Below are 13,307 nucleotides of genomic sequence, written 5' to 3' on the forward strand. Positions count from 1 at the left end.
AAAAACCTGACCAGACATAAATCATTCTTATCAAGTGTAAGAAATTAAAGAAAAAATCACCTCACAGAAAATCAGCAAGTCAAAACATTGCATACATCTACCAAGCTCTACAAAACAAAACACATGCTTTAAAATAGAAATAAAAAAGGAATACAACCTACTTCTTTTCCCAGTAAACGTGGCTAACAAAGAAATAATACAAAAGCTGTAAGATCCCACTACCAGCAATGTCAGTAAGGTAAAATCATAGTGGCTTCCTGAGTCAGTCGGTGGTGTTAGTGTAGAATTTATGAAAATAAAAGGAGAAAAATTAGTTTCTGTGCAACTGCGGAGTCCTCCTGGTATAGTCATCTAAAAAGGATCCAAGTAAGCTTAAAGCCAGAGACACTGCAGCCATGTTCAACCTCCCATATTGCTCTTGCTTGCTCTTTGTGAATCGGAGTGGAAAAAATTGTAAGCTTGAAGGCAGTGGACAAAACAGATTAAACCAGCTAGCAGATCAGGCTAAATAAGGAGTCATCTGTTTGGATACTTAATCTGAATACACTTCTTTGTTACAAAGCGATGAGCCTTTCCTTTGTTACACAAGGAAGTAAAACAAAGAGGACAAAGCTGCTTAGCAATTCCAGATACAGCCCTAAACCTGAACAGCAAAAGTCAACATGGCTGTCACAGTAACCGAGCCGACCTGATTACATGGGAACACGCACTGCATATTTTATTACACAGACTCTTATCCCTTTGAGGAATATGTTAGGTCTTAGCTTTTTAATGAAGGCACTACAAGGGAATTAAAAAAAAACAAAACAAACACACAAAGAGAAAACACGAACAAGAGATTTAGCTATACACACATGCATATGCGCATACATAAACTATAGACATGTTAAATCACAGTTCTCTTTTTAAGTCCATTGAAGACGGCATCTGGCACAAAGGAGAGGCCTTTGCCCAGTCTCCAAGATGAAACAGATGATGCGTTAGTAACAGAATATTTGAATGAACTCATTTGCATATGTATAGCTGGGAATGCTAGTATGTCTGACAGTCAATTGTGTGTTACTTCCTTCACACTTCTGTTCCTAGAACTCCTACAATTGCTGGTATTAACTCTATATAGAGCTTCAAATCAAAGCTAGTTCCGTGATTTTTTCCCCTAGTTTTCAATAAGATGGATTTGGTTCAGGTCATATACCAATGCTTACAGTTACCTTAGAAAAATATAGCAGTCTATCCATGCAAAGTTTTACCTTCTGAAAGTAGTTTCACTTACCTGCTTTTGATCTTATCTGCACATTTTTGTCTCAAAACTTTGAAAGCAGACATAGTCTAGTTCAAAAAGAGCATTTCCTATCAAAAGCCTCTAACATGCCGTTCCAAGTATTATGACAGGTTATCATTCGTACTGTTCAGACTCATTTCTTATTGCACTACATGTAAACACAAGAAAACGTTTACTCAAGAAGGCCCCCTGGTTCTTTAATATTTCAGGATGGAAGAGGACTGTACTGCAATCTCTACTCAAGCCAAAATCCAAGGGTTGAAGCTTCTTCGGGTGGCATGTCTCACAGAGGAAAGTTGTAAATTAAGAGGCAAAAAGAGTAAGACCTAGAATTAATAGTAAGTACTACAATGAGAATTAACACAAGCCTGTATCAGACAGGACTCCCTTCAAGGGGATTTTTTCAACAAGCAGTTGCTGCTGGCTATCAGTTAAAACCCGTAACCCTGATAGATACTTACTGCCGAAAAGACTTCGCTCACTCTGAGTGCTGCTGACAGATGAGACGCTTGGTGTTCTCTCAAGCACAGATCTTTTGACAGGCACTTTGGATTTGGCGAGTGGTTTACCGGAGCTAGCCCAGGAGGCTGGAGAACTTTTCACAGAGACATGCTTCTCTCCTGGCAAAGATCCTACACCTGTCAATTAAGGGGGAAAGGGGTGGGAGAGAAAAGAACAAAAGGAGTTGGAAAGAAGCTTAAACAGTTGCTGCTTCTACATATATGCCTACAAATAAGAAGATTTACATGTTAAAAATACACATTAAAAGGCTTAATGTACCTCATATTGACATGGTATAAAAAAAATGCTGTAACACAGTAAAACAGTTCCAAGGATTTAAAGGACGCATTTGACCTGCACATTAGCCTCAGTAACAAGTCACAAGCTTTACAGACTGGCCTTCAAGGAAGACATTTATATACACACACACACACAAAATCTTTCTAGCATTCTCCTACCTCTGTATTATGGTTAGCTGTACAGGTGATCTCACAAAACTAAAACCTCCAGCTCAAACACAATTCAAGAAATATTATTTCGTTTGTTCCCCTCCTCAAATCAGATTCCTCCTTCCCACCTCTGCCCCCCACCAGTTGACAGAGCACGCTAAAAGAACATCCTTTCAAGGACAAACACAGCACAGGAATACCAAATTGTGTTGCACTCACATAATAATACTGAAAACTGCCTCGTTCTGCAGAACTGGTTAAACAGCACTCTCCAGAACCAAGCTCTTAATGGCCAATGGGTGCAGACATATTTTTGCATGAATTGTTATTTTCATTTGAGATTGAATACAAACGCCCAGTACTTATGTTAATCAAATAGTATCTATTATATATAGGAGACAGGTGTGCCATCTTCAGACAGGAGCTTACTCTTATACTACTAACAAAGCAACTACGTTTTCTGTAAGTAAATTTTAAGTTCAGTTAAATTAAGCTTTCAGCTTATTTCTGAAAAGTGCACACCCAGATTAAAGCTACAATGGAAGTTACGTACACACAGACTTGTCTTTCCAGCACAGTGTCAATTTCTGTCAGCTCTGACTTCAAGATCTTTATATAGTCCTTTGAATAACTATGGAAAACAGGTTTCCATTGTTTTACAGAGACAAAAATAAAGATATGGAAGATACACTTTTTGAAAAAGATTTTGTCATTTTTTGTAAGAAAAGATATTTTACAAAATACCTTAACTTCTGATGTCATTGCCATTTTCAAGTCTGACAGATGTAGTTTATCATACTTGAAAAGAGATGACTACAGTATTTTAGATTTCATTTAGAACAATCAAGTTTCTATTTAAAGGGAATACCCTTCTCCTTATTCTTGTAACTATAAACCACATTTCAATTTTGCTTGAACTATGCAAGACAATGCTGAAATACAACAAAATTAGCTAGTAATTCCACTTTATTTGATACAAGTTTTGCTGCAGGATCTCCACACTTAGATACCAATGACCAAGAAACCATCAATTTGCACTAAGACCAAGAAAGCATGACATTAAGGGGATTACATTAAGATTTAGGCAAGAAAAACATTTACACCTAGTGGCTGCTTTTCAACAGTAGGTGGTGTGGCAGGATTAGATAACTTGTCTTCAATTATCCTCTATTATGTACGCAAGAACAGGAACAGCACTAGTAAAGGAAAGTATGTCCAAGCTATTTCCCTCAGTTCATATCAACTCAGTAACAAAAGAGAAACCCTACATAGAACATACACTAAACAAGCATTAGGGTATTATGTAATACTGGTCACTAAATATAACCAACAAGCTTCAGTGAGTTATTAAGCATGCTTTACATCAGACGTCTCTTCAGAGGTGCACATTTACTATTTGTTTGACACTGCTATGCAGAAGTGTGATTCTGTACACGGCTTTACCAGAGCAGCCTGGTATTAAATCTCCAAGACAATAACAGCCATATTTTAGATTTTTTTGTAAGTTACTGCAACGGACACTTGCGTATATCTAACTCACTAAAGAACACCCAGCTTTTGTGCTATGAGAATACCACAAACAACAAGCTCCCGCTTACTGAAAACACCTCTGAAACACAGCACTCCAGACAACAGATCTGAAATAATTTGTGTATTTGACTAAAACAAAACAAAAAACGACAAAAAACAAACAAAAAACCACAAAAAAACCCCCAAAAAACCCCAAAACAAAACAAAAAAACCCTGTGACATCCGAACTTCATACAACAAACCTAACAGTCTTCTAAAACTTTCCACGTTGTTTTCTAGAGGCTTGTTTTATTAATGGATCAACATACCAGAAAAGTAATTAATCCACACCAGTCAGAAAGTCCTTTTCTAAATAGCCTCTCAGCAAAATAAGGTGCAAAAACCAAATGTCATCCCCTCAAAAAAAACCAACCAAAACCCCACACCAAACAAAACACCACAACCCGCCACTCCAACAATAACAACAAAAATAACAAAAAGGGCTGCTGTACAAAGACTGAATGTTAAATCTGTATGACTTAGTAAATAGAGATGAGGGTAACACGCTTGATTGCTGTTGCGCTGAACTGATTCATCTGGTTCAAAAGGTACAGGAACGAAATCCTGCTTTATTCACAGCGATTTTGCCTCAAGAGGGGTCGAGGCAGGCACATGAAGATGCTCTGTCTCTTCTGGTACAGCATGTTCCCTATATATGACTTGCAGCCAGCCCAGGTTCCCTGCAGAGGCTGAAGCGCTGGTGCTCTGAACCAGCTGTGAACTCAAACCCCCTCATCAGCACAGCAAGTGCCAGGATGTCCAGTGTCACAAGCACATCAAGCCGATGACCCTTGGTCTTTTCTTAGTCCTACTGCCCAGTGCTTTCCTGTAAGGCACCTATTAAAGTAATTACTCAAGGACTCAAACACATTTTTAAAACTTCCAGCTCGAGGGAGAATTTCTTTTAAGTCACAACACAAGATCATTAAGCAACTACTCTAGGTGTCACTTCAACTAACAATAATGGTTTTACAGAATATTTTTATAAGTACTGTTCCCTAAGAAAGGAGTCGCGCAGAATTAAATGCAAAGGTTTTGAAGACAGAAGCAGGAAGATATGGTATATAAACAAAAGTACTGGAAACAAGCACAAAAGCAGGATATTTAGTGAACCATTTTATCAAGACCACAAGCAATAGCATCGAAGTAACAGGCTTTCATCAGTTATTTAATCTAGTCACTGTAGTGGAATACAAGAAATATCACATTCCTCTACAGTGAAGTAATGAGTTGGCAATTCTTTAGAAAAAAGCCTCTATGCAACAACCACATTACTTCAAGTATATTAAAGTATCTCTTGTATTGGAATGGAAATAAGCAAAGAACAAAGCTCATTTTTCAAGAAGCTCTGAAGTCAAATTTCATATCCTTACTCAAATAGTCATCCTCTCATGTGAATCTGTCATTGGTCATTATTGTCAAGAATAAATTAAGGCTTCCTCTAAATAGCACTGGAGCCTAAAAAAATTCAAACTGAGAGAATAAACATAATCTATCAGTGGTGAACTTGAGACTTTCTTGATACCAAGAAAACTGTAAAGTTCAATATGTATTCGCCAATTCCAAAATTCAATGACCGCAATTTCATACCATATCAACACATTTTACATCTATAACTGAGCACAGAGCAAATGGCATTCACAGAGCTATATGACACATGGAAATGAATGGTTGGAAGCCTTTCCCAAATGGAAACTTAGGGCAGACTAAGTGCAAAAGGAGTCTTTGGAAGGATGTTTTCATTATTGCTGGTTTTGTTTAAACTTAAAGCTAATGCTAATAGTTGGTTTGGCCTTTTATTACCTTTTCTCTTTAATATGTTGATTTTTTTATTTTTGTCTTATGCTTTTCTGATTTTTTCCTGCAAGTTTAAAAATCCACAGGGTTCTATTTTAGAAGTGCTAAATTACTTAGCTTTTTAAAAAAAAATATAAAGTATGATGAAAAAGCCCAGTCTAAGTCTAGAGTATAAGGTCTTTATAAAGCAAGTGGAGTAAGACTTCAAGAAAACATGTTATTTTTTTTGGCATCTATTGAAAGGAACAAGTAAATCATGGAAAGACAAACTGGAATTTGGTATTTTTTTCCAGCAGACCGATCTTAACAGATTTTTAAGAGCACTTATGGTTACTATTTTGAGCACCGTAAAGCAGCAGCAGCAATACTAACAGATTACTGAAGGCTGCAAGCTCCCCAGGTTGCCTGGTTAGCTATTCAGCAATGTTAGTTATACTATATTATGCTACGCATATATCAATATTCCATCGAGGAATAAAGAGTGGCTACAGCATGTTCCATAATTCTACTGAAGATCTACAAATAATCTTTTTTAGTTATACTCTCCTTTCAAAATCTCAAGTTACTACCAAAATTATTAAAGAAAAGGCAAGACACAGTTTTACTTTATGTTGCTAGTAATGACTCAACTGCTAAACAGAAACACAGACAGAGAATGTTAAGTTACTGCTGGGTCTGGAAATACTTACATGAGAGGGATTTACTTGTTTAGGGCACAACAGCTGATCAGAGAACACTTTACATATTAATGCAAGACTCAATTCCCCACCTGATGCAGACTTCCACAGTATTGTTCCCATTCACCTACAATCCCTAGGAAAGTGCTCCTCTCTTGCACAGGCACCAAGGAACCAGCAGCAAGCTGGTGCTAAACACATAATCGGGCTGCCAGCAGCCATGAGGATAGGTATCTGTGTGCTCCTCCTCTTGCAGCTCAATATTCTCAGATGAAAACTGATCATCAGTGCTACAGAACATTGTAATAGCAGCCAACAACCACCAAACCAACCCTTTTCGTTCTCTCAAACGCTCCCACTGTCAGAAGAACAACTGGGGCATTTTCAGCTGGGGGGAGAAAGAGAGAGATGACAACATTTGTGTATGCCTACTGTTAAATTTAACTTTTTTTCCTTCCTGCTCGGCCCAGTTACGAAATCTGGCAGACTTCCTCCCAGTTAAACCCTTCCACAATCAGAGGGACTCCTCCCTTTCCAGTCTTCCCTCAGGCTCAACTCCTTGCATGGGATCTCTCCAGCACTTCAAAATAGCCCTTCCTCTTCCCCAGCCGCAAGTCTAAAATCACACCTGCTCTCCCACCTCCAGTCCTGTCTGCCCTCATGCCACCTCTGCTGGATTTATGCAGTTTTAGGTTTTTACTTTTTAATAGAGAGATTTTTCATAGTTTTCAGCTTTTACACCTATGTTATCTACAAATACTCTTAAGTTTTCTGTTGCAGGAGCTCATGCACTCCTTGCATGAATAAGCAATCTCACTGTAGGAAAACAAATACAATTTTTTTCAGGAAGGTAACAATTCCTATTTCTCTCCTGCTTTAGCTCCACCCCAAGAGAATTCAGAACTAACCAGTACAGGTAAAGAGTTATTTGAAGACACACCAGCATGTCCTTGCAAGTAAATGACTAGGTACCAAGAAATTCCCCTGCAGGGAAGTGGTCCACACCTCACTCCTAAAGAAGAATATTCTTATAGATGCATCCACATTTCTGACAGCATTGATATGTGGACTGTTGGTCTCAGCCTCTGCAAGTACGATCACGTTTCTTACTACAGCTGTAACACATTAAAACCCTGAAGTGGCTAGCCACAAGTCACCTGTAAAAAGTCTGGGAACGTATGTGAAAACTTAATTCCTTAAGTATGGTCACCAACGGCGTCAGAAACAAAGCTAACAGGATTAAATGCTCCCTTCTAGAAGCTGGCAGTCAACAGAATGCTAAAAAAAAAAAAAAACACTATGCTATTGGTATACCAAGAAATCTTGAATTATCAAGTTTATTTACACTTCCAAATGTGTGAAAAATCTATTGAAACCATTTGGTTTCAATTTCCCATCCAAAAACCCTTTCTTTGTGCAATAAACAGCAATAACACTCAATAATGAACACAATCAATCTGTTATGGACTGGTTTTAACTTGGGAAGCCTCCCTGGATTACACATTTAAGCGTAAGATCAAGTCAAAATGCAACAGAAAGTCCCACAGAAGGAATTTAGCAATTACAAACTAACAAGCAAATCAGTATTCCAAAATATCACTAAACCTTTTGTAGTCTAATGCAACTTAAACATATTTCTTGCAGAAGATGGTAAATTATTTTTCCTCTGTTTCAGTCAGTTGCACAACACAAGAAAAGTCCTTCGGTATGATCAACTTTTCATTAGGAAAGCATCTCACATATCCAAAATCTTCAAGGAAACACAAAGTTCAGACTGTTGAGTTTCTCCCTACCCAAGCTTTCACTACACTTGCTAGTATTTTTCTAGAAGTTAGCTACGGAAAGAGGGAGTACCACTGAACTAGACTCATTGAAAATGCAGTATAGCACAGGGCTTTACTTAGTTATCAGTGACTTAAATCAGAGACAAAATGGACCTAAAATGTCAGAAAGCAACTGTCAGACAAAGACATTTTGGTTACAAAGATGATTTACATGGCTTCCATTAACTTCTAGAAGTCTTTAACAGCAAGTAGAAGAAAAATATTTTTAATGCTTTCATATCCCCAAATCATTTTAATTACACACAAGGCTTGACAGAGCTCTCATAGCTAAAACATCAACAACATGAAGTTTCACACAGTGGGAAATAAAATAATACCTTTGCTTTCAATTAAGGCAGAAGTGTATGTGAAGTATTAGCATATCAGAAGTCTTAACCTGCAGGTGAAGCTCCATTTCTTTACATACTTGACTGGGTTGTAGTCAGCACTAAGAATAAAAACACAGTGGTGGGCTTTCACATTTTTAGATCTAAACTAAATCCTTTGTATCCCTGTTTTACACTGTTCAAACACAAACCAAACAACTTCCAGTTGCTTGAACTGTCACAGAGTTTCCACCCAACTGTATGGGTGGTAGGACACAGTTGCTGGGGCAGGCAGGACTGATGTTCCCTGGGACCATCCAACCTCCTGGGCCTCTCCAGTGCTCCTTCCTTCAGTTGAAGGGAGGGGTGAAAGACGTGACTCTTCTCAAACCATAATACCTCAACTATTAGCAGGCTATTAGTCCTCCACAGCGGTTATGTACATCCAATTACAAGGCTGTGTGTGTTTGCTGGGAATTAAAACAATAGCTGCTTTCCTTTCTGGACAGGTTCAAAGTCTTGAACCAGGGCTCCAAAATTACACATGCCTTCCAGTAAGAACCAGGTATCTCATGCTTCATTCTCTGTCTTGAATTCTAATAAATGTTTTCTCTAACAGAAAACTAAGACAGCAAAAGGTAGCCTGCCACCCAGAACCACAGAAGTCTATGCGCACTGCCATGGAAAGATTAGCTGTAGAGAATGAAGATTTTTTTGTCCAATAATGACTATGTGATCACAGGTCATTCTCTGTTACGGAGGAATGGAGATGAACAGTTACAGAAATGATTTTGAGCTATCTACCTGGCAACTGGGACCCAATTTCTACATTTGCTGCAGAAACAGGGCTTCACAATTTCACAAAGCACTTTGGTACACTGAATCAAGCTGGGCTCACCCTTTAGAGAATCAGTTTCTAATTCAGCAAAAACTCCAAGTTCCAGCCAAGATACACCAATATTGGTAAACAGTAGTCAGCAACCATTTTGAAATAAATAAAGTTATTTCTAGCTTAACTTGCTCTGCAAATAACCTCTCAAAAACATATTGATTGAGATATGAGTCTCCCCTCCTTCTGCTCAGGAGAGGATCAGGCAACTTCCTCAGAAGACAGGTTTCCTATTGGGTTAGTGTGCTACCATTGAAAACGTATGGTTTACATTTACTAGTGAAAAAAGATTACCAAAATCTTAACTCCTGTCAAGTTGCAAAGATCTTAAAATTGGTGTTTTATACAGTGCATCTTTTTTTCTTTCATTTCTCAGTTGTAAGGGAACTTCCTGCTTGTCACTGGAAACGACAGCGCATGATAGAATTCTCTGATCACAAGCTCTTGATTATTCTGGGAATAATACACATACTAATACATTTTTGACAGATGGACTGCTTCTCTCCCTCAACGTGCACATGTGAGAGATGACACAGAGCTATACCATCACTTCTCTGGTTCATAGTATTTAATGGACTCATTACAGTGATTTGTCATCCTACCCAACAATCCAAAGAGCCAGCAACTGGTTAAGAATTAGTTGCATTTATGTTAGTACCTCAGAAAGCAACAAGGTCATTAATATTTGGACATTTTTAAGACTCGGCTTAACAAATACCTGAACAAGCTAGTCTGAATTCAGTGCTGACCCAGTTACACGCAAAGGTGGCTGGACTAGGTGACCTCCAGATATCCTTTCCATCCTGGATTTTGCTTGTCTGTCTCTAGTATAGAGAAAACCTGACAGCAAACAACTGTACTATTTATCTGCACTGCTGGAATTATATCAAGGCACAAATTTCATATCAAATTATTCAGATGATGTAAGTGGAAGAAATAGTTATTCCCTACAGGAAAGCTTGAGCTAAAACAAGTAACTGGGTTTGATTCATAAGCTGCCGCTTGGCCACAGTAAGTATATGTACAGTTTCATTTCAAAAACTTTACAAGCAGCAGTGGATGGGGTTTTACCTGAAAGGTGTGGTCACATAATATCAGGGAGCTTTGGTAGCAATATCAAGTAACTCTTACTTTTCCCCTCTCCCATCTTTGCTTCTCCCACCCCACTCTCACCCTCTGATTTGCATCAGTACTATGTTTACCAGGGAGCAAGGAACCATGTTTAAGAATTCCCTTAACAAGGGATGGGAAGTTAACTTGATAGAGTTTAATGCATTGAATCCTACTTAGTAGCACCAAAACGTTGCATAAGCAAAATGAAAGGTCAGATTTGCCAGGAACAGTGGGCACTGGTGGGGGGATGGAGAGAGGGCATGAAAAAAAGTTCTCACAGGCAGCACTAGAAATCCAGTCTCATCACATTATACCATGAGTTTGAAATGTTGAGCTGCTGCTTCATGCTTTTATCTTGAGCAGATTTTTCCAACAGGAAAAATTTCGAAGGTATTCTACTGACTACTGTAATTTCAACATACAATGAGTTAAGGAGTGACAGCTTTAGCTAAAGACACTTGGAGAGCAAAGGTTTTTATTTTCAACAGCAAATGACTTCTGCTTCTGAAAGGGCACCTGACTACTTCAAGAAAGAAAAAAGTTAGTCCTAAAACCCAGCCATGCTTACATCTCTTTCTAGTGATGGTGTCATAAATCTACTTTGGATTAACAGTCTAAGGGACAAATACACATCTGTAACTACATCCATCTCAGTTCTTCTAAGACAATAATTACAGATAGGAAAGCTCTAAACTGGTATTTAGAGAGGTGATGAATCTACCAAGAAACTGGTGGCTTACAGGTAGGTATCTAGTTCACTGAGCAAGTCCCTCACATTAGCAAGGATGAAGATAGAGAACAGCTTACATCCACTTTCTTTGAGGGACTTATCCCATAAAGGACTACAGATACAGATTTTATCATGCTTCACCACCTGTATATAATTAAGAGGGGTACTTTGGACTGTTTTATAATCTTAAATTGAGTGGGTTTAAAAAAAAAAAAAAACAACAGGTTTTACTGGGTATAGCTGGGTGTACACACTTTCCAAATTACAGGGTACTGTAGTGCAGTCATTTATAGCCAGGCTACCTCTGCAATTAGCTATATTGCCACACTTAGTTAAAAAAAAAACAACACACACAACAAAAACCACATAACCTGCAAGAGCATTTCTGAATCGCTACAGTGCAATTACAGAATATAGTTTACAGTCATCAGATTTGAACAGCAGCCTGCAGTCTAGTTTTGAGAATGCCCCACGCTTCACTCCATCCCTTGGTATTAATCAGTCTGAGCTTAATTAGCAGCTCAATCAGTAGCCTCTCCTTCGATTACGTTCTCTCCTTTCTAGAAACTACACAGCTGTACCAAAAACTAGGTTGAATAAAATACACTATGTCCTGAAATAAAGGCTATACCTGCTGGGATAGCATACAGTGGCTTATCATAAATGCTTTGTACCTGGGCTGTGTATTTTCTCCTTTTGACATTTACACCTTACTTTTACACCCAAGTAACTCTAGTTGTAATTCAGCAAAGTACTGTTACATAACAAAACTATAAATACTAGTAATATTTAAATATTGTTTCTTCTACGAGCACCACAGTCTCCTCAACACATTCCTTACAAGATAAGATTTTTGCGATGACAGGGTATAACCTGCCTTTCCCTGCTGCTGTATTACCAATTTGCAATTTAGATAGAATCATGTTTAGCACCAAAAATACAGCTCTGTACCATCCTAACAGGTTTATGAGAAAGTACAATAAATATGACATTTTAATTTTAAGAAACTGGTTAAGTAGTGGAATTACAGTGAAAAAATCTCTTACCAGAGCTTGATGACAGAACAGTTCCTTTGTGAGAAGGTGTTTTAACTGTACAGATAGTTTTATTTTCACATCCTCTCTTGAATGGCAACACGGATGGCACTGATTTAACCTTGGGAGCTGATATACTTCGTGGTGTGATTTGGCCTTTCTTCGGTACGTTTTTCCCTGGTGTTGCCCCATCTTTCACAGAAGGTACCTGTTTTTTTAAAAAAAGACAAACAAACACACCAAAACCACACACCACCATTGTAAGAAGCTGAAGATCTCCCTTTCCAGCATTTGTAATGAAATACTGATGACACAAGTAAGGGATATGCTCAGCTGTTTGTCATCACACCGTCCACATTTGCAGTTCAGAATCTCAAGAATCAACTCTTGAATGGCCCTCAGTAACACAATACTATAAGTTTGAAGCTAATCACTGGTAATGACAAGCATACTAAAGAGGTTACAGAGGTCATTTGACATCGGAATTTCTTCCTCTTCCTCCCCAAACTCTAATTAAGCCATTCAATTACATGATTGCACCTAATCTCAAGACAAATTCTTTACTACACAGAAACAGGTTAAAAATCTTTCACATTCAGATGCCATAGATAAAGTATCAGTTCAGGAGTGGACCCAGGACAGGTTTAAAATAACTGGTTTATATGTAGCAGTCATCTATCTTCCATACAGAATTCTTGCTCCAGTTTATATAGGCATGAATTCATATACATCTCCAGATGCTTTCCTGTGACTCAAGCCAGTATGCAGTGATTTGGTCATATTAATGCACTTTCCGCTTTGACTCCAATCCTCATCTTTATAAGCTGATCTGTACTTTTCAGAATATCACTTATTGAGTCCAGCTGATTGGTCTGCTGCACATTCTTAGAAATTGCTCTATAGATTTTCCAGGTACCAGCAGAAAAATTAATATCACAAAGATTTCCATCTCTGTGACGGGATGAATTAAAAGCATTCTCTCCTACTCTTGGTAGCAAAAGGAAGGAGTGAAGCAGAATCCAAGTTCTCTAAGAATCCAAGACACTGGAATTAAAAGAAGACTATCCCTGCTTTCACGTTAATTTAGGTTTTCAAGTTAAATTATTTAATATAATAA

At 38.1% G+C, this 13,307-nt stretch overlaps 1 protein-coding gene across 5 annotated transcripts in view; it reads right to left on the minus strand.

Moving 5' to 3' along the window:
* Positions 1-13,307, minus strand: part of MTUS1 (microtubule associated scaffold protein 1) — a 128,378-nt gene that overhangs the window by 78,642 nt on the left and 36,429 nt on the right. For 4 of the 5 annotated variants that reach the window (XM_065836353.2, XM_065836351.2, XM_065836352.2 and 1 more), the window contains exons 3-4: positions 12,203-12,398; positions 1,744-1,920 (exon numbers count right to left, since the gene is read on the minus strand). In XM_065836353.2, the coding sequence (XP_065692425.2) occupies positions 1,744-1,920; positions 12,203-12,398 (373 nt within the window). Of the gene's footprint in view, positions 1-161; positions 532-1,743; positions 1,921-12,202; positions 12,399-13,307 lie in introns of those variants that run through there. The other variant, XM_071807552.1, reaches the window with a different exon arrangement.

The sequence above is a fragment of the Patagioenas fasciata genome, chromosome 4 (genome assembly GCF_037038585.1).
Source record: "Patagioenas fasciata isolate bPatFas1 chromosome 4, bPatFas1.hap1, whole genome shotgun sequence".
NCBI classification, from domain to species: domain Eukaryota; kingdom Metazoa; phylum Chordata; class Aves; order Columbiformes; family Columbidae; genus Patagioenas; species Patagioenas fasciata.